The sequence below is a fragment of the Perognathus longimembris genome, chromosome 11, assembly GCF_023159225.1.
Source record: "Perognathus longimembris pacificus isolate PPM17 chromosome 11, ASM2315922v1, whole genome shotgun sequence".
In the NCBI taxonomy this organism is placed as follows: Eukaryota; Metazoa; Chordata; class Mammalia; order Rodentia; family Heteromyidae; genus Perognathus; species Perognathus longimembris.
In genome coordinates, this window is record NC_063171.1 from 57703583 (window position 1) to 57723481 (window position 19899).

General features: G+C 58.3%; 1 protein-coding gene across 4 annotated transcripts; it reads left to right on the top strand.

Moving 5' to 3' along the window:
• The first annotated feature begins 35 nt into the window (after positions 1-35).
• Slc45a3 (solute carrier family 45 member 3) lies at positions 36-19548 on the top strand. 4 transcript variants are annotated; one of them, XM_048357165.1, is made up of 5 exons: positions 36-138; positions 13065-13472; positions 14561-15346; positions 16186-16451; positions 18441-19548. In XM_048357165.1, exons 2-5 carry the CDS (start codon positions 13301-13303, stop codon positions 18879-18881), a joined length of 1665 nt encoding a protein of 554 aa, XP_048213122.1. In that variant the 5' UTR covers positions 36-138; positions 13065-13300; the 3' UTR covers positions 18882-19548. The 4 variants fall into 4 exon arrangements, with proteins under 4 accessions (XP_048213122.1, XP_048213123.1, XP_048213121.1 ...); XM_048357166.1 differs by lacking the exon at positions 36-138 and adding an exon at positions 5942-6332; XM_048357164.1 differs by lacking the exon at positions 36-138 and adding an exon at positions 10606-10843.
• The last annotated feature ends 351 nt before the right edge of the window (positions 19549-19899 follow it).

A 19899-nucleotide genomic window follows, 5' to 3' on the forward strand; every position in this document is an offset into this window, starting at 1 on the left:
TGGCAGCCCCAGCGCGCATGCTCTCTCCCCCCGCCGAGTAACCTGGAGATTTAAAAGCCGCCGGCTGGCGCGCGTGGGGGGACGGAGGGGGCCGAGCTTGCCCGCGCCGGCCCCGGTGACAGCGCACGCCTCGGCCAGGTAGAAGAGCGCCCCCTCCTCTCCCCGGGGAGCCGGGGACCCAGCGCGGGGACGGGCGGGGCGCTGCGGGGCCCGGCTCGGCGCGCTCGCGTGGGGTGCGCTCCGCGGGATGGAACCGCGTCGTGGCGGTCCCCGGGCACCGCGCGCGCCAAGCCCGGAGGAGGGCGCGGGGCTGCGGGCGCCCCGGGGCGCGGCACCCCCCCCCCCCACCTCCGGCTGCCCGATCGGGTGCCCGCCGAAGCCCGCTCTCTTCCGTGGAGGGCGGGCTGGGTGGAGGCGCCCGGCCCCACCGAGTGTCCCAGGCCGGGCCGGGCGGCGGGGTGGGCGGGGAGCCCCGGGCCGGGCCGGGCCGGGCCGGCGGCGGGTGGACGGGCCGCTCGCTCCCGGTGCCGTCTCCCGCGTCAGAGTTTTCTTTGGAAAGTTGCATTTATTTTCTTCCCTTGTCTGGGCTTCGGCGGAAAGGGGCAGGATGAGTCACCGCGGCGCGCACAGTCCGGGAATTGGGGGGAGCCGGGAAGGGGCCCGGGACGTCGTGGGGCGCTCGGGCTTCGGTCAGCTTTGGTGGAGAGAGGTGGGGGGGGGGGTCGTTAAGGGAAGGTAGGGGGTGGCGGGCTGTGAGCGAGGCGGAGGCGGATGGAGGCTGGGGGGGTGCGCTCCTGTAACCCCCCCCCCCCATTCTGCGCCTCGGCTGCCCCCCTGCGAAGGAAGAGCGGCGCCTGCTGCGGTCTCTGGTTTCCCGGGGAGGCCCAGGTGGGGATGGCAAACAGGTGTGCACTTGGGCGTGCCCGTGGCTTCCCCGAGCTCCGAGCCGGGCCGCGGCGTGGCCTGGGGGCAGCGGCTGGGGGGGGGGGCCGGGGGGGAGCCGAGGCTCGGCCCCGCGCTGGCCTCCGCCTCCCTCCCCTCCGGCCGTGGGGCGCCGTGAGTGACTCTTTCCTTTGACCTCTGAATCAGCCGCCCTCTTCCCAACACGCATTCTTGACCTGTTCAAGGCCAGGGGCATTCCCCGTGCTTCCTCCTTTCCCTAGGGGCCCGAGGCGGGGGGGGGGGGGAGGGCAGGGAGGGGTTTGGCAGGGTGGTACCTGGGGAGGACTTGTCCTTCAGCTGTTACACAGACCCAATCCCAGCAGAGCTGGGACTAAGAATAGCCCAGCTGCTACTGGCTGTCCCAAGTCTGCAAGCGCCACTGCCGCTAACTAGACCAAGAGGGCCCCGAGTGACCCTTGCTGGGCTCCTTGGAAGCTTTGCTCAGGGGTAGGGGTGCCCCTACCCTGGGTTTCTGCCTTCCTTTCCTCCAGTTCTCAATCTACTCTCAGCGCCCAGAGAGCTTTGGTGTTGGAGCCACCTGCCCAAGGCCTGTGGCACAGGCTGGCATAGGAGTGTGAGGGTTGGGCAGGAGGATGGAAAGCCTGGAGAAATCCATGGCGTACCATGTCCTGGAGAGTGAGTGGGCCATAATATGAGGTCACAGACCTTTCTGTTGGATCCATTTCATCCTCTCATTCCTTCCTTATCTCCTCTTCTCTCCTCTGCCCCCCCCCACCCCCTTTCCAGGCTTGTCCTGGAACCAGGACTGTTATTCTAAAAGTGTTCAGAAAAATGGAGCTTGAGTCAGCCGGATGAGCCCGAAGATAAAAATACAGCTGTGGCCATACAGGCCCCAATTTTAGTGGGTGTGTGCTCGGGCCAGCTTTCCTGTGGCATCCTGAATCATCCCGAGGGCTCCAGGTGCTTCTCCCTGTGCTGGGGGAGTTGGCAGGGAGCCTGGGCAGCCCATGGTGCCCCCTCAAAGGTCACTGGGTTGTGAGGATGGCATGCAGGTGCCAAGTGAGACCCCTCAGTCTGGTCCCGGGCTCTGGAGAGGCAGAAAGGCAAGGAAGGCTGGTCTGAGGACCCTGGAGGTGAGGTTAACCTGGGCTCTAGCTTCTAGAACTTGGTAACACAAGAGGAATGAAGATTCAGACTGCAGAAGATTCAGAAAGCTAGCTCTATTTAGTTTTGTATGTCCAGGCTGGGTCTTGAACTCAGGGCCAGGGCACTGTCTCTTAGCTTTTTTCCAGTTTGGTCTAGGGCTCTACCACTTGAGCCACAGCTCCATCTCCAACATTTTTTTTGGGGGGGGTACTTAATTGTAGACAAAAGTTTCACATACTTTCCTGCCCAAGTTGGCATCGAATCATGATCCTCAGATCTCAGCCTCCTGAGTAGCTAGGATTACAAGTGTGAGCCAGTCACTGGAAAGCTAGCTTTATATATGGTCATTCTACTAGCTTAACAAGTTCCCTCAGTATCGCTGCTTGAAAACTGAGGTTGGATGATAATGGTTACAACTACTGTGTGGTTTTGTTATTTATTGGCAAAGTATATCAAATATAAATAATGCTTATAAATATGTGTCTAATAGTATAAAATTATAACTTATTAAATAATATATGTAGGGCACTTAACTATGCCTGAGATGTAATAAGTATAGTAAGTAAGCTAGTATTTATTTATTTATTTATTTATTGCCAGTCCTAGGCCTTGGACTCAGGGCCTGAGCACTGTCCCTGGCTTCTTTTTGCTCAAGGCTAGCACTCTGCCACTTGAGCCACAGCTCCACTTCTGGCCATTTTCCATGGTGCTGGGGAATTGAACCCAGGGCTTCATGTGTATGAGGCAAGCACTCTTGCCACTAGGCCATATTCCCAGTCCCAGTAAGTTAGTATTAACTATCTATTGTATCAATCACCTGTGAATGCATGGACAGCAGCAGCTCAGACTTCCTGCTTGAAACAGTCTTGCTATGTAGCCTAGGCTGGCCTTGAGCTTGAGATCCTTCTACCTCAGCCTTCTGAGTGCTGGGATTACAGGTGTGTGCTATCATGCCTGGCTGGGGCCCTGCTCCCTGCCCACCCCCACCATCGTAGGGCTTGAACTCAAGGCCTGGGTGTTGTCCCTGGGTGCTTTGCTCAAAGCTAGCACTCTACCACTTTGAGCCACAGCTCCACTTCCAGTTTTCTGGTGGTTAATTGGAGATAAGAATCTCATGGACCTTTCCTGCCCTGGCTGGATTGGAACCGGGATCCTTTGATGTCAGCCTCCTGAGCAGCTAGGATTATAGACATGAGCCACCAGTGCTTTGCTCTTAAAAAAAAAAAAAAATTGTGCTTGGTTTTATTTTCTTTGGGAGCAAGGGTTCCTGGACTTTGGGGAGTTGGTTCACATACTTAAGAGAGTTGGCTGTGGTGAAATGGTTTGAATCCCATTTCCTCTTGCGCAACTTATTTGACTTCCGTGAGCTTCAACTTTCTCCTCTGTAAAATGAGTATAATGGTACCCACCTCATGGTATTGCAAGATTAAATAAGCTGAGGTAGGTAAACCTCTGAGCACAGTGGCTGCTTGTAAAAAGAGCTTGATAAATGTCAGCTGCTCTTATTTGGCTACAATAGAGGCCATCATTGTGGTTTAGCTTAGACACCAGGGTTCTTAGCAAGGAAATGATGCCATATATAACCATCTGAGAGCTATGAATGACACATCTGCACTTCAACTTGTGATCCAGTGCAAAGAACAAACCAGGCCTGGACATCTTAGTCTCTCTTCTGTCAGAACTGTGCAGAATGATGACACGAGAGCCCCCTGCCCTGTGCCTGTCTCCCACGAGGGCTCTGTGTGCTGATGGGGAATTTCTATCCTGAGAGGTTAAGGGCCTCCTATGTAGAAAGGGTACTTGTTATTTCCAGGAAGACTGGGGACTCTCCTCTGTCCTCCTTCCTTAGCCCTTGGGATCTTTCGTGCTGCTCTTCCGTGTCTAGAAGGAAAGCCCCAGCCTAGCTTTCTTTGAACAGTCGGTGGCCCTGTTTGCTGGACAGCAAGGGAGGAGGCTGGACCAGTTGGTACCAGGCCCAGTGTCTCAAATGCTGATGCCACTTGACTCCCAGCAGTAGAGCTGGAGTGTTGAGCTTTGTCCAGTGTATTAAATGTCCCTGCTGGGGGCAGGGGCTGGTGACAGAGCTATCACGGGATGGTCCTGATCCCTGGCCAGCACTTCCCGTTCAATCCTTTTTCTACTATGTGGTCTGTGTTTCCTCCTGTGACTATGAGAGGCGTAATTCCACCTCCCACCCCAGCTCTCTTTGGCCTTGGTCTTTTTATCTGTAAAATGGAGATAATGTCCATCTGGCAAGCTTACAGGGAGGAATTCATGTGATGTACATATTTAGCCAAGTGCCTGCCCAGATCTGGTACTCAATAGATGTTTGTTCTTCTTCCTTTAACTTTGGAGGTCACTCTCTGGGAGTGGGGTGTGGGGGGTTGGGTTGAGTCAGCATGAAGCCAGTAAGAGGCAGCTTCTGGGCTCATAGCTGAGTCCCAGGTCAACCGACCAAAGACCCTCAGGAGCAGCCACCCTAGCCACAGGTCTTATGTCCCGCTGTGTCCTCTCAGTCCCCCACCCGCAGAGCCTCTCTAATTACAAGTGTACTTTGAGCTGGCAAATACTATCCAGGCTCAGAGCCCTCTGCCCATCCCTAGAGATGTGGCGATGCAGACTTCTACTCCTGGTTCCTGTCATTAGTGAGAGCTCGAGTACCCAGACACTGGAGGTGATCCTGTCTGAGTTTGGGGCAAATGACCTGAGGTCAGGTCATTTGGCTGACAGGATGGCCTCATCCGAAGGCCTTCTGCTGAGCCCCCAACCTCAGGAAGGGCTAGCAGGGAGGTTGTGGTCAGGGAAGGACTGCAAGCCACAGACCGAAGGCCCCAGTACGGTATCCAGCCCTCAGGGGTACTGGTGAGTAGAGCACAGATTCTGAGGGGGCAGAGAGAGAGGATCCTGGACAGTTAGGGTTCCATGGGGTCCCGGAGGCGGTGGCCTGGAGTTTGAACTGGTTGCGATTCAGTGAAGGGCAGAGGTGGTCAGGATGGGGAAGTAAAGGCAGCTTGCCACCATTTTGGAATGCTAAACCAGCCCTGTGCTGAGGAAGTCCTCCATCTTGTAATCCCATGGAGGCTGCATCGATCCATATCCAGGCGCGATCTGAAATCTGAACAATTCTGTGGTTTGGGGTCTCCTATGTTTTCCAGTACACCTCATGGTAGGGATGGGCCTGTCAGGGGGCCTCAATGTTTACAGATGTCTGGCCTTTCTGTATGGTGCCTGCCCACTTAACCTCTCGAGCCTCAGCGGCCCTGTGCTTCTCTCTCAGCCCTGACGGCTCCCACCTTGGGCTTCGCCTGTGGACAGATGTCTTAGCACCTGCGCCACCTCATCGCACACCGATTGCATTTTCCTGCCTTTCTCCCCTGCTCCAGTGGGCCACAGTCAGTGTTTCCGTATCCCCCTCACCTTCACGTGTGCTGGCACATAATAGGTAGTGCCGGGTAAGTGGGCTGGCTTCTGCACCCGTTGACATTCCTTTAGGGGTGGTTTAGCTGCCCACTGAGGTATGCTTCCTCCAAGAGAGAACAAGCAAATCAGGCTTGTTAATGGTCCTTCCTTTGGGGATGGGGGTGCTGCTCTCACCTAGCTCACTCCTAAGTGGCTAGTTTTGTTTCTGTTTTCTTTTTGTTCTGAAATAGGGTCTCACTATGTATCACAGGCTAGCGTCAAACCTGCCATCTTCCTGCCCTCCGCCTCCTGAGAGCTAGGATTACAGGCACGCATCACCAAACCCGGCTGAGTGAATGTGATGGAGAATCTGCTTCCACAGAACTGAGTCTGCCCCACAGCCTTTTGATTATAAGTGGGGCTAGCTAATTCCAGACCTGAGGATGTGTGTGTGTGGGGGGGGGGGCAGGTACCGCTGTAGAGTCCTTGCCATTTGCAGTCCTGGAGGTGGGGCATGCAGAACTGGGATCAGCACCCACATCTGGCCTTCTGCCTGGGGGCATTGCTCATCTAGGGGTTTGCCCCACACACTGTGTCCCTGGCCTCTTTCTTGTGTGAGACACCTCCTGACGAAGGCCAGGCTGAGGGAGCGGGCCAGGATTGGCTGGGCTTGGGTGGGGAGAGCTGACCTGCCTGGCTGGCTAGCAAGGGTCAAGTTTACCACGAGGGAGGCTGTTCTGTTGGGATTTCACCGCGCAGGGAAGAGGTGGGAGGAGGTGGAGGGAACTTCCCAGTGTCCTAGAGACTGTTCCTTTTCCACAGTTCCCTTTACCCACCCCTGGACTCTCGGGAGGTTTTGGTACTCTGCAAGGAGGAAAAAGAAGGTAGTTACAAATTTCTGCCAGGAGCAGAGTCCAACTCAGGGAGGAGGAGGGAGGAGGGCAGTTCTGCCTGCCGTCTCCTGTGGGCAGGGAGGGCCGGGTTTCAGGCCACTGCTGACCCTTGGCACTGTGCAGCGTGTGGGTGGGTTCCAGAGGGGGTGGCTCTCATGGCTGTGACAACCCTGTCCCCGATGCCCTGTGGCCCGTCCACGGGAAGCGCCCTGCCTCAGGCCTGGCACAACAAGTGTGAGAGCACCTGATCCCACGCACGGAAAGCTCTTCAGACATCACCTAGTCTCACTCTCATTCTACAGGTGTGAAAACGGAGTCCCACAGAGGTGCAATGGCTTGTCCAGGCGGCGCAGCCCAAATAGGACTCTACTGCCTTGGCTTCCAGTTCAAAGTGCTTTCTGGAATTTTCGAATGGTTCCAGATATTTGTTTTTATTTTTACAGCCTTGGTGTGCTAATTAAGTTCTTTGAGACACAACTTTTTTTTTTCACCTCTGTGAAACAGGAATATTGAGTACCTCCCCTGCAAGGTAATATGGGTTGTGATGAGGTATACGCTGGACACAGGCCGGGCAGCTGGTAGGGGCCAGCCTCAGGATTATTGTCCTGGACATTCACGGCATCCTCCACCTCCTTGTTTAGCCTCCTCCCCCCCCCCCCCAGGCTGGTGCGGCTTCCGCAGTGACCTCTGCTCACCTGTTAGGGCCAGCACCAGGGGAGGCCTTCGCATTCTTGGAATTCTGCTGGCTTCTGGAGCTCCTGGGGGAGGGGTGTGGAAGGGAGGAAAAGGACTGGTTGGTCCTTGTTTGGAAAGTAGATAGCGCCACTCCTGGGGTCCCTCCATGGGACCCGCCTTCAAATCTGTTACATGGCTGTGAAGATGGGGTTGTGGATTTGGTTTTTTGGGGTGTGGTGCTGGGGATGGAACCCAGGGCCTTGTGCATGCTAGGCAAAGCACTCCACCGCTGAGCTGCACCCCAGTCAAAGCTGGTAGAATTAACCTTAAGGTCCCTGGCCTATGAAATGGCTGTGCAAACAGTGCCCACCTCCTCCATAGTTGGAAGAGTAAGACAGTTGGAAGAGTGCCTGGCACGCAGGTGGCCCAGCCAGGCTGGCTGCTGTTGTTAATTGTACACAGGAAACTGAGGCTTGGGAGGTCCGGTAACAGCTTGTGCGGTTCTAAGGGCTGAGACTGGCATGTAAACGCAGATCCAACTGACTCCCCAACTCAGGGCACCCCGTGGAATCCGCCAGGGCTCAGGGATGCCAGCACTCAGAGGCTCCTGCCGTCCCTGGCCTGGAAGAGGCTCCTGGCTGAAGGGCACCGCATGCCCTGGTGTGAGGGCACGCTTCCATACGTACGACCTTGGGAGCAGTTGTTGTGGGTGGTGAAGTTCGGTTGGGAGGCCCAGGTCCCTGGAAACCAAAAGCACCTCTGTGTTGACTGTGACCGCGAGGTGAAGGGGGCTTCAGCCTCAGTTGTGGCCGGTACACTCCGGCCAAGGTGAGGGTCAGCCAGCCCCAGTGTCTGTTAGTGCATTGAAGACAGGAGGGGAGATCAGTGCCGGCTCCCAGCCTACCCCTGCCGGTCCTTCTCCACTTCCCCCAATCTCCTCTGGCATTTGTTTCCTTTCTGAAGCTGGACTGTGGCTCAGAGACAGGGCAACAAAAGCAACTTTCCTCCAAGCTAGTGCCACCTGTTGGGTTTTCACACATGTGGGGGGGGAGAGAGAAGGGAGGGAGCTGTTGCCCTTTTCCCAGTGTCTGCGGTGTGCCCCTTCTGCCCCCCCACCTCCCCCCCAGGGCTTGAGATTCTCTTTGCCGCCCCAAGTGACAGGGCTCAGGAGCCAGAGGGGTGGGGGGCCAGCGGCAGCTGGAAGGGGAATTGAGTGGGAAGGGGCTGATGCTGGCAGCCGGGAGAAAGTTTGATGGATTACTCTGCAGGCCGAGAGGTTTCTCCCTAATCCCCCTTTGTGTCCCGGCCTGCAGCCCCTCACTCTCTGTGACAAGCTGCTGAGCAGAAGGCTCCCAGTCCCGAGGAAGAAAAGGCGGCTCAGCGGGGTGAACTCTAAATCCCTGGCCTCCGGGCCCTGGGGGAGGCCAGAGCCAGGGAGCACGCCTGGGGTGGGGCGAGCCCTCTTCTCTCTGCTCTGCCCTTGCTCTTTCTTAGGGTTCCTTGGAGGTGGAGAGGTTGCATTCTGTGGGTGTTCTCAGGCCTCTGGGGAGCCCCGGAGTTCCCGGGGCTATTCATGCCATCACTGTTAGGATCCTCAGTGCTTGGAAATGTGTGAGTTCAGACAATCAAAGAAGGCGAGGAAGCTCCTGCCACGTCCCCCGCCCAGCTGTCCCGGCCGGGATGTGGGACTCTCTGCTTGGGGGGGGGGGGCACTGGTTTCCCAGCATCGCACTGCAGGACACCCCGAGATAAGAGCCACCTGCCAAGGAGGGCCCCATGCAGTGTGCCAGGTTCAGTAGGCGAAGCCTGGCCATTCCTTGGTTCTCGGGACAGGGTGGGGTGGGAGGGCCAAGGCAATATAGGCTATAGGGGTGCTAGGCTGGTGAACCCTCAGACCTGACTTCTTCCCAGGCAGATGTTGAGATCTGGACCAGTTCCGGGGAAGTCCTGATCCCCATTCTGTGCCCCAGTCCTGGGGGAGGGGGGGAGGGCATTCCTGATGTGGTGACCCCACCCCTTTCTTTGGCTGAGTCACGGCCTGCCAGAGGCTAGCCCCCCTCCTTTGCTGGGTTCCCCAGCTCCGGGGAGGGCAGCCGGGTAGCTGTATAGGGTAGAGCATGCTCAGTGCCTCCCGCCCCTGGTGGGGGGGGGGGAGGGAGCGTGTGAGAAGTGGCCTGGGTCTTTGTGAGCGGAGGCAAGCCCGGGGTCGAGGCGCTGGCAGGGTCAGGGTGGGGGCTGTGGCCGTTTGATGTGCCTGGGAGGGGTGTGGGGACGCTGGCCTCGCATAAAGAGGCCGTAGAATTGCTGCCTGACACTGGCCCCGGGGGGGGGGGGGGAGGCTGCTCTCCACTCTGGCTCCCTCTGGCTTCTCTGCCTGTCAGGGAAGGGAATCTGCCCCCCCCCAGCTCCACCTCAGTGGAGAGGGGTGGCAGGAGCCCCTTTGACAGCCCTCAAAGGCCTCTTTATGCCTCCTTCTGACCCTCCCTTCCCTCAGGGAGCTAAAAGGGAGAGTGCTCGGGCGGGCGGGCGTGGGTCGCCTTTTCCACCGCCTCCTCCACTCTGTCTTTTGAATTTTGGACAAAGTTCAGGCCAAGTTTGTTCCTGTTGATCAGTTTTATTTCCTAGGATGGCATGCTCCTTTGGGGTCCGATCTGAAGTGGGCCACCGCAGGCCAGGAGGGTCCTTCTAAGCCACACGCTGCCTTTGAGCCCCAGGAGTAGCTGCTGGGGTCTGGCTTGGGGGCTCCTGGGGTGCAGAGGGGCAGGAGAGGATTTCAGGGGCCCTCAGTTCCAACACACCCAAACCCTGCCCGCATCTGTCCACTCACTCGTGAGGTAAACATTTCCCGCGCCCCTCTTCTTGCTTGGGCGGGAGCTGCCCTGCCTGGAGGTGCGACATCTTGCCAGGCCTTGGAGGAACAGGCGGAATCCAGGTTCACTGACCTTGTCCTGGACCCGGGGCTCCAGTTCTGTGCCCTAGGAAGGTTCAGGGAGTGGGGGTGGGGGGCTCCAGGGTGTGTTTCCTTTGGGTTGCTAGCTGTCTGACTATGGGGGTGCCCCAGGAGAGGGAAGATGTTCTGAACTTGAGTCTTGGTCCCTGCCTTCCTTTCCCAGAGGTCAGCCCCTGCGCTTCCCTCCTCTTCCCGCCCCCTCCCCTCCAGGTGAGCCTTCTGAGGCCGGCTCTCCCAGTTGATCTTCTGTTTACCAGACAGCTGTTGCTCCTGGAGCCGTGAGGCTGGGGGATTTGGGTCCAGAGAGTCCCTGGGACTGGGGAGGAGAGAGTTAGACTTTGTTCCCCTGCCTGTACTCTTGCTTCCACAGCTCCCCAGGCTTGGGGCGGGGAGGGGGCCGAGCAGGCGGCGGAGGCCGTCAAGATCTGTCGCTTTCAAGCTTCATGCTGAGAAATGTGCCCTGGGCTAGGAGAGTGGCACTGAACCGCTTGTTCTCTGACCTCTTGGAGCCTGGGCTTCTCGCACGGTGCCCCGGGGCAGAAGGCCCTGGGAAGGGGCGGGGTGGGGGGGGCGGCTGGCTGACTGCAAGAGCTGATAGTCTCCTCAGCCCCGAGGACCAGGAACTGGGAGGCCGTGGGGGGAGATGGGGTTTGGGTGGGAGAATATTCCTCGGAGCTTGGAATTCCTCAGGTAATTCTGGGTTGAGTAAAGTCTGGGGTTGTCAAGTGTCTGGACCCCCAGGGCAGAGTAGATTGGAAAAGAGGGAGGACGGGCTCTGCAACCTAAGAACGGAGAGGGGTGCTGGGCAGAGCTGCGAGCCGGCCCACTTCCTTACCTGACTCCTTTCAATGAATTCCTCATCTGGCCCAGACTTCAGGTACCTTGTAGAGAACCTGGGTGGGGTTTGTGTGGGGGACAAAGGCATCCCCGGGAAGGAGGGGGCCATCTAGGAAAATGGGGGACAGTTCCTCTGCTCTCCTCTGTTGGCTCAGGGGGGTCCTGCTCTCACTGAGAGGACTGGGAAACTGGACTGGGGGGGTGACTTGGGGCTTGCTGGAATTGGGGATTTATTCGAACGGGGTGGAGAGGCAACTCTTGGAGGAGGGGAGTGGCTGTGTGTGAGGCTTGGGCTGATAAAGTCTCTGTTTGCTCAGGGAGGACCTGTTCTCTTAAACGCAGTGCCATGGGAGTGTGTGACCAGGGCCCTCCCTGACCCAGGGTGCAGGGCTGGGAAGCTGTGGCCCCAGAGCCCACTCCTCTAGCTGGGTAGCTCCACCCCTGGGTTCCTGCATGCCCCGCCCCCCCTTCCCTCTGGAATGATGGGTAGCGCTCAAGTTGAACCTACAGCAGCAGTCCTGGCAAAGACTGAGGTCTGGTACCAGCGTCTGCCTCCTGGGACTGTGGGTCGGTATTTTACACCCTCCTCCTGGCCACTCCCTCTCCTCCTCCGCCAAGCTTGGGGACGTTCAGTGGGAGGCTGCCTGTTGCCCCAGCCTTATCTCTTCCTTCCTGATCTACCAGCTGCAAAAGCCCCCAAGGGCCGGTATGGAGTGGACCGATCTTATCCGGGATTGATGGCCGCCTGATTTTTCAGAAGCACACAGCTTTAGAGAGCACCCAGGACACGCTTTGTAACACGCAAGGCCCCATGGGGCTCCGTGTTACTTGAAAAGATAAAAGAAGTTGAAGCGCCTTTTATGCCTTTTATCTTGCAAAGCTGAGATTGGCAGAGGGGGTGGGTGGAAAGGGGGGTGGGGGATGGTTCTGCTCACGAGATGGGAGCCAGCCAGCCCTTGGGCCACTGTAGTCGCTGCTGTCAGCACCATTTGTGGGGTTGAGTTGGGGAGGAAGGGAAGACTGAAGCCAGGAGAGGTGGGAGGCGCCCTCTCCTGCCTGTTTCTTTTTTCTTTTTTTTTTTAAATTTTGTGGGGGTCAAGGACATGTTAGGGCCTTTTTGTCTTATCAGGGCCTATCTAGACTCATGCCTGTAATCCAGGCTACTCAGGAGAGTGAGATTTGAGGATCTTGGTTCCAAACCAGTCCTGACAGATGACTAATCCACAAATCTCTTATCTCTAGTTAACCAACAAAAAGCTGGAAATAGATGCCTGGCTCAAGTGGTGGAACACCAGCCTTACTCGCTCTCCACAGCTGACTTAATTTTCCTTCTTTAGCCATGGGGCTGATATTAGGAAGGAGGCCACCTGGCTGGGGGCACAGCATGGGCAGGCGGACATATATATGCACGTGTGTATACACACACACACACACACACACACACACACACACACACACACGACGGCTTGCCCCTGTGTATGGGAGGCCCAGTTGGCAGGCTAGACAGTGAGAAGAACTCTGCAGAGAGTGGAGCCATCCAGGACAGGGAAAGGTTGCCCAGGATGTGGTAGGCACCCTGCCAGCTGAGGGGGTCATTGGCGTCACCACCTGTGCTGCCAGGTGCTGTGGTTTCATGCTCCCGGGACCTGACGGTGCCCCGCCGCCCTGTAACAGTTGGACGGCCCAGTGTGGGCGTTGGCTGTTTCTTCCTCAGGAACACTGAACTTGAGAAGACGTGAGGCCCTCTGTGTGCGAGGGTGACAGGTTGAAACCCAACAAAAACCACAGCTTTTCCTCCTTTCCCCTCGTTCTTGTCCTAGGGGTGGAGACTGCGGTGCGGCCGGGCGGCGGGGCCAGCAGGTGACAGAGGGGAATAGAGCAGAGCCAGCTCTGGAAGGGGAGAGAAAAGCAAGCAAATGGAGCCTGGCAGAGGGTCCCCAGGAGACCCTTGCTAGCCAGACCTGGGCAACGCAGCCGCTTTGACTTGACTTTTTGATTTCCAGCCTAGCGGGCAAGGTAACTGCAGAGCTGTTCCGCAACAGAAAGCAACGGACTCCTGTTAACATTTGCTCTGGGGTGTGCTGAGGTTTAAAATCTCATATTTATCATATTAATTGTGTCAGCCTTAGTCTATTGTTCCCACACATCCTGACTGGGCAGCTTGGGGGGGGGGCACCTAAGAGTTCAGCCACCTCACTGGGCTGGGAACGAGGGAGCCAGCATTCCTGAATCCTGTGCCTGTGATTGTCCTGCTCTTCTAGGAGCTGAGCGGTGATGACATGTGTCCCCATCGAGGTGTGGCAGGTGACTGACCGGTGGTCAGCCTGGGCCGAGACACTGGACCTGCCCTACACGACTGGCAGAAATGGGCGTCGGGCTGATTCCTAGACGGTCGGTGGCAGCCAGGAGGAGAAGCTTCAGCTTCCGGAGCAGGGCAGAGACAGAGCAGCCACAGAGAGTGTGAACAGGCCCTCCTCCCCTTCGTGCCTGGCCCACCATGGTCCAGAGGCCGTGGGTAAGCCGTCTGCTTCGGCATCGGAAAGCCCAGCTCCTGCTGGTCAACCTGTTGACCTTCGGCCTGGAGGTGTGCCTGGCTGCTGGCATCACTTATGTGCCACCCCTGCTGCTGGAAGTGGGGGTCGAGGAGAAGTTCATGACCATGGTGCTGGGTGAGTCATACCCCCTCACACTCCCGCATACCTTCTTGGTCCAGACAGCCAGGCCCTCTGCCTGGGGAACTGCCCCGAGGGGTAGTTGTTGTCCTACCTGTTGTCCTCAAGCCTGGCCGGGCAGGCGGTGCATAACAGCTTTGATCTCTATTTTCCACCCCATGCACTTCATAGAGAAGGCAAAGGGGGCCTAGGAGACGGGTCCAGGTTGAACCCCTGCTCAGAGCTTAGCAGAGCTGGGACTCCTCCAGGCTCTCCCAGCCAGGGCTCTTCAGCCCTGGGACAAGAGAGGTAGTAGATTCCTGTTGCTGCAGATGAATTCTGTAACACGCACAGAAGGGCCAGGCGCTGGTGGCTCACGCCTAGCTACTCCAGAGGCTGAGATCCAAGGATCATGGTTTGAAGCCAGCCCAGGCAGGAAAGTCTGTGAGGCTCTCATCTCCAATGAACCACCAGAAAACCGGAAGTAGTGCTATGGCTGAAAGTGATAGAGCACTAGCCTTGAGCAAAAGAGTTCAGGAACAGCGCCCAGGCCCTGTGTTCAAGCCTCATGACCGACAAAAAAGTCACAGAAGGCAGGTGATCGCCGTTGTGACACCCCTTCCGTCCTGGTCTGGAGTTCAGTGGCCTGCTGAAGCCTCGCTCCTTGTGATCCCTAGCTCTGTGCCTTTGTATAAGTGCCACCTCTCAGATACTTGTACCTTGGTTTCCCAATGCACAAGCCTTGAATATAAGGCTTTTTTTTTTTTTGCCAGTCCTGAGGCTTGAACTCAGGGCCTGAGCACTGTCCCTGGCTTCCTTTTGCTCAAGGCCAGCACTCTACCACTTGAGCCACAACGCCACTCAAGTCTTTCTCTATATATGCGGTGCTGAGGAATGGAACCCAGGGCTTCATGCATGCTAGGCAAGCACTCTACCGGTCAGCCACATTCCCAGCCCAGGGCATTTGTAATAGTTGTACTGTGAGGAGGAAACTGGAGAGCCCCCACGAAGACCAGATGCGAACACCTGTGGTACAGAGCCAGCCGGCCCGCCCTGTGACTCTCCGCCGTCATCAAGCCTTGACGTTGCTCTTGTCTTCCTTTCAGGCATCGGTCCGGTGCTGGGTTTGGTCTCTGTCCCACTCCTGGGCTCAGCCAGTGACCAGTGGCGCGGACGCTACGGCCGCCGTAGACCCTTCATCTGGGCCCTGTCCCTGGGTGTCCTGCTGAGCCTCTTCCTCATCCCAAGGGCTGGCCGGCTGGCAGGGCTGCTGTGCCCAGACACCAGGCCCCTGGAGTTGGCACTGCTGATCCTGGGCGTGGGGCTGCTGGACTTCTGTGGGCAGGTGTGCTTCACGCCCCTGGAGGCGCTGCTCTCCGACCTCTTCCGAGACCCAGACCACTGTCGCCAGGCGTTCTCCGTCTATGCCTTCATGATCAGCCTGGGGGGCTGTCTGGGCTACCTCCTGCCCGCCATTGACTGGGACGCCAGCGCCCTGGCTCCCTACCTGGGCACCCAGGAGGAGTGTCTCTTTGGCTTGCTTACACTCATCTTCCTCGCCTGCATGGTGGCCACTTTGTTTGTGGCAGAGGAGGCTGTGCTGGGCCCACCGGAGCCTGCGGAAGGGCTGTCGGCCCCTTCGGCGTCACCCCGCTGCTGCCCGTGCCGTGCCCGCCTGGCCTTCCAGAACCTGGGGGCCCTGTTTCCCCGGCTGCACCAGCTCTGCTGCCGCATGCCTCGCACGCTGCGCCGGCTCTTCATGGCCGAACTGTGCAGCTGGATGGCGCTCATGACCTTCACCCTGTTTTACACGGACTTCGTGGGCGAGGGGCTGTACCAGGGGGTGCCCAGGGCCGAGCCCGGCACTGAAGCCCGGAGACACTATGATGAAGGTAAGGCCTCGGCAGCTGGAGAAGGCTGCGGTGGGGGCTGCCCTCCCAAGGACACACGCCCCAGATGGGAGAGCCTCGCAGTCTGGGGCTGGTGGCAGAGCACACCCTGGGCCCCAACTTTCCCATCAGGAAAGGCAAAGGGAGCCCCATCTACCTAGGGAGAGAGTCTGAACAGGGCCTCAGGCCTCTCCGAGGGCTGCCAGGGAGACTGATGGACGGGCGCTGAGCTTAGTTAAGACCCAGCGGCAGCCAAGGCGGCATCTGGGGCTCACGCCTGCGATCCTAGCAGCTCGGGAACCTGAGTTCTGAGGTTGGTGATCCGAAGCCAGCCTGGACACGGCAGCCAGTGCGTGGGGGTGAGGAGGCCTGGCCGCCTCCTCAGTGCTGGGCCCTCCACATCAGCTGCTCCTAAGGCCTTTGTGGAACTGTCCCTGTGTGCCAGCTTACCTTCCTGTCCCCAGAGCTGGGGCTTCTCTCCCCGCCTCCCCCGATTCCTGGGCTTGAACTCAGGGCCTGGGCACTGTCCCTGAGCTTCTTTTGCTCAAGGCCAGCACTCTACCACTTGAGCCACAGCACCGCTTCCGGCTTTTTCTATATATGTGGTGCTGAGGAATCGAACCTAGGGCTTCCTGCATGCTAGGCGAGCCACATGCCACATGCCCAGCCCTGAGCTGGGGCCTTCTGTACGCTCTCCATGGAGCATTTCCTCTGGCTGCGTTGGATGAGGGCTGGTGGAAGAATCTAGACTCCCACTGCTCTGGTGGGGTGGGGAGGCCCCTCATCTCCGGCGCACCCCGGCTTGCCCAGGCTTCTCACGCAGCCTCTCCTCCACCTTCCAGGCATCCGCATGGGCAGCCTGGGGCTCTTCCTGCAGTGCGCCATCTCCTTGGTCTTCTCCCTGGTCATGGACCGGCTGGTGCAGCGATTCGGCACCCGGGCAGTCTACCTGGCCAGTGTGGTGGCCTTTCCTGTGGCTGCCGGCGCCACGTGCCTGTCCCGCAGCGTGGCTGTGGTGACGGCTTCAGCCGCCCTCACCGGCTTCACCTTCTCAGCCTTGCAGATCCTGCCTTACACCCTGGCCTCCCTCTACCACCGAGAGAAGCAGGTATTCACACCGGCCAGGGCCAGTGGGCTCCGGGGCGCAGGGGGGAGGCAGACCAGCCCAGAGCCTGAAGTCTGCACAAAGTGGTTGGTGACGGCCTTCTCCATCCGAGAGGAAGCCCACTCGCTGCCGGGGCAGAGGCTGGCGGCTGCGGAAGAAGAGTGTAGATTAGGTTCTAGGAATAACTTCCTGGCCGTGGGACTACAAAGCACTTGAGTGGATGATGGCAGGAAACGCAGAGTCCTTCGCTGGGAATCCCGAAGGCCGGAGCCCTGGCCTGGCCTGTACCCAGCAAGGTCTGGAGCCCATGAAGGCCTCTGGACCGCTGGCCAGCTGCAGCAGATGGCGGCGGGACTAAGCCTGGCTCGTGCCTTCCTTCTCAGGGACAGGCAACCAACGTGACCCCCTTGGGCTCTGCTTTGCAGAGATGGGAGACGGTCCCTCCTGCCTCCTCTTTTTCCAGTTTCTGTGCCTCATCTAGTTCTCTTTTCCTGCATCCTTCTCTTGCCTCTGTCACCTTATCCCACCCTAGCTGGATATCTGAGCCCAGCTTGGTTTGCCTGGGCACTCTGAAATGGGGCCTTCTCCCCGCTCAGCCTCGCGTCCTCTGTGGGGCACCCCTTCCACGGGCACGTCCCTCCCGGAGTATCAGCAGCCCTGTCTCCAATGGACAGATAACATCCTAGGAGCCTGCTCTGCTCCACAGTCAGCTGCAGGGTTGGGGGGTGGGGTGGGGAGCAAGAACCTGGTCCTTGAGACCCCAGTGGCTCACATGACTCACACCCACATCTCCCAGCATTCTGTTCTGGCGGGCGGGGGAGGGGGGGAGGGCTTGGAGGCTGGCATCCAGAGGCCATGCTTGACGGGCTGGGATGACATCTCCTTATGGAAGCATATGTCTGTCTGTCTGTCTGTCCCCAGGAGCCTCCCCAGGCTCCGGCCTTAATGGTCCAACCCAGGGTGGCGGGTGGTGAGGTGCGTCCCTGGAGTTCCCGTTGCAGTACCGCTGAGGGCAGGCTTGGCCCCCACGCTGCCTTTCCTGTGCCAGTTAGACAGCACGCCATGGGCTCTGGGAGCTCGGCCATGCCCTCCGCCCCCTGGTGGACGCTAGCATGCAGCACAGTGCAGGAAAAGCCCTGGTCTTGTCCTCAATGGCCCCAGGCCATTGGGGCAGGGCGAGGCGGGGTGAGGGGGGATGGAACATGCCGTGGGAAGTTCATCTTCCTCCTGGCTGCTAGATTCACCCGTGGCCCAAGGCTGAGGCCGACATCTCCCTGCAGGCCCGGCTCCAGCCAGGGCCTAGGCCGCTCTTCTGCAGGGCAATGAAGGTTTCCATATGGCCAGACACCGGGCAGGCAGGAAGAGGATGAGGAAAGCCTGGTGGTGGTGGTTGGGGGGGGGGAGGTTCAGGGCTTCCCTAAGCTCCACCCTAAGCTCCCTGTCCGGGTTGTCTCTCTTCTCATTCCTGTCTCATTCTTCCCATCTTGTTGCCTCATTCTCCTCGCTCTCTTACCAGCATAGTCCTCAGTTTGCTTCCTACCTATCCCAGGAAAAGCTAGAGGAGAACTAGATTCTGGTTTCCAGACCAAGTAAAGTCTCGGTTACCCAATTTGTGTGTGTGCGTGTGTGCGCGTACGCTGGTCTTAGGGTTTGAACTCAGGGCCTGGGCGCTATCCCTGAGCTTTTCTGCTCAAGGCTAGTGCTCTGCCACTTTGAACCACAGCTCCACTTCCGGCTTTGGGGTAGTTTACTGGGGATCAGAGTCTCATGGACTTTCCTGCCCAGTCTGGCTTTGAACCGAGATTCTCAAATCTCAGCCTCCTGGAGTAGCTAGGATGACAGGCATGGGCCACCTGTGCCCGGCCAGTTTCCTGGTTCCTATGAAAGCCCTCTGGCTCCCAGCCCCTGGCACAGATGAGGGCCTGTTGTTACAGCCGGGGGTCCCGGTGCCCAAGGCCACACCTGTCTTTACCCCTCTTTTTCACCCCCCAGGTGTTCCTGCCCAAATACCGAGGGGACGCTGGAGGTGGCGGCAGCAGCGAGGACAGCCTGACCACCAGCTTCCTGCCGGGCCCCAAGTCAGGCGCTCCCTTCCCCAATGGACTTGTGGGTGGCGGAGCCAGCGGCCTGCTGCCCTCTCCACCAGCGCTCTGCGGGGCCTCCGCCTGCGAGGTCTCCATGCGCGTGGTGGTGGGGGAGCCGACCGAGGCCAGGGTGGTTCCTGGCCGAGGCATCTGCCTGGACCTCGCCATCCTGGACAGCGCCTTCCTGCTGTCCCAGGTGGCCCCGTCTCTGTTCATGGGCTCCATTGTCCAGCTCAGCCAAACGGTCACCGCCTACATGGTGTCGGCGGCAGGCTTGGGTCTGGTCGCCATTTACTTCGCTACACAGGTAGTGTTTGACAAGAGTGACTTGGCCAAATACTCGGTGTAGAATGTCGGGACATTCTGAGCGGAGGTCCTGCTTGCCTGGGTCTCCACCCCAGGACGGGCTGGCCTGCCTTTCCAATACTGCCAAAGTGGTGCGGCTCTCTGTCGCCACCCTGTGGCGGTGAGGCGCACAGCTGCACAGATGGGGACTGGGGCTTCCCTCTCCCCACTTCCTGTGGTCTCTATGGCTGGCTGAGGAAGGAGCCGCTTCCCAAGTGGATTTCAGTCTGGTCTTCTGCAGAGAGGCCAGCAAGGCAGGGCATTTGATTAGCTCCATGCACTGGAACGCAGGTCTCTGCGGGTGGACTGCCCAGGGTTCAGGGCTAATATGAACAGCTAGCTCCTGGGTTGAGACATGCCTAGAGAAGGAATTGGGGGGGGGGGGTGCTGAATAAACTTCCCCACCTCCAAGCCCACTTTTCCTGCAGATTCCCCCGCTGTTGCCCTTGCAACAGGATTTGACAGGAGGAAAGTTAATTGGAAGAAAGAGTCCTACGGGCAAGGTGAACCTCCCTCGCACCGCCTTTCTTCGGGTTCTCTGACACCCTGCCTTTTTATCAGGACATGGCTGGTTGGTCTTTGAGTTGCCATCATGAAGACACGGGCCTTTAAATATTTAATTTATTTATTTAACAAAGCAGAAGAAACTCCATTCCCAGCTCTTCTGGGTTGGTTTCATGAATGAAGCCGTCTCCCTTCTCCTTGGATGATGGGTTTGCCCGGCCTCTCCACACTTCCTAGCCCAAGGTCTAGGATGCTCGATTCGCCCCAATGGATATCCCACTTGTTGTTACCCAAGGCTGTGGGATTAAGGGAGAATGGAGGGGGTCCACAGATCTCAGCAGCATCCTTAGCCCTTTCTTTCCTCATCGCCCAGCTCAGCTTCACTGAGTTTCTCTGCCTTCCCTTCTCCCCTTAAGATCCTCCACCCCCCCCCCCAATCTTTGGGGCTAATGCAGGACCAGAAGCACAAGTGTGATTCCTTGAGCCTTTGTCCATCTCAGCCCCCATGGCACATCTGG

Coding starts and splice junctions, on each gene's coding strand:
- Slc45a3 (XM_048357165.1), top strand. CDS start 13,301: ATGGTCCAGAGGCCGTGGGTAAGCCGTCTGCTTCGGCATCGGAAAGCC. Junction 15,347..16,185: donor CCGGAGACACTATGATGAAG/GTAAGGCCTCGG, acceptor TCCACCTTCCAG/GCATCCGCATGGGCAGCCTG. Junction 16,452..18,440: donor TCTACCACCGAGAGAAGCAG/GTATTCACACCG, acceptor TTCACCCCCCAG/GTGTTCCTGCCCAAATACCG.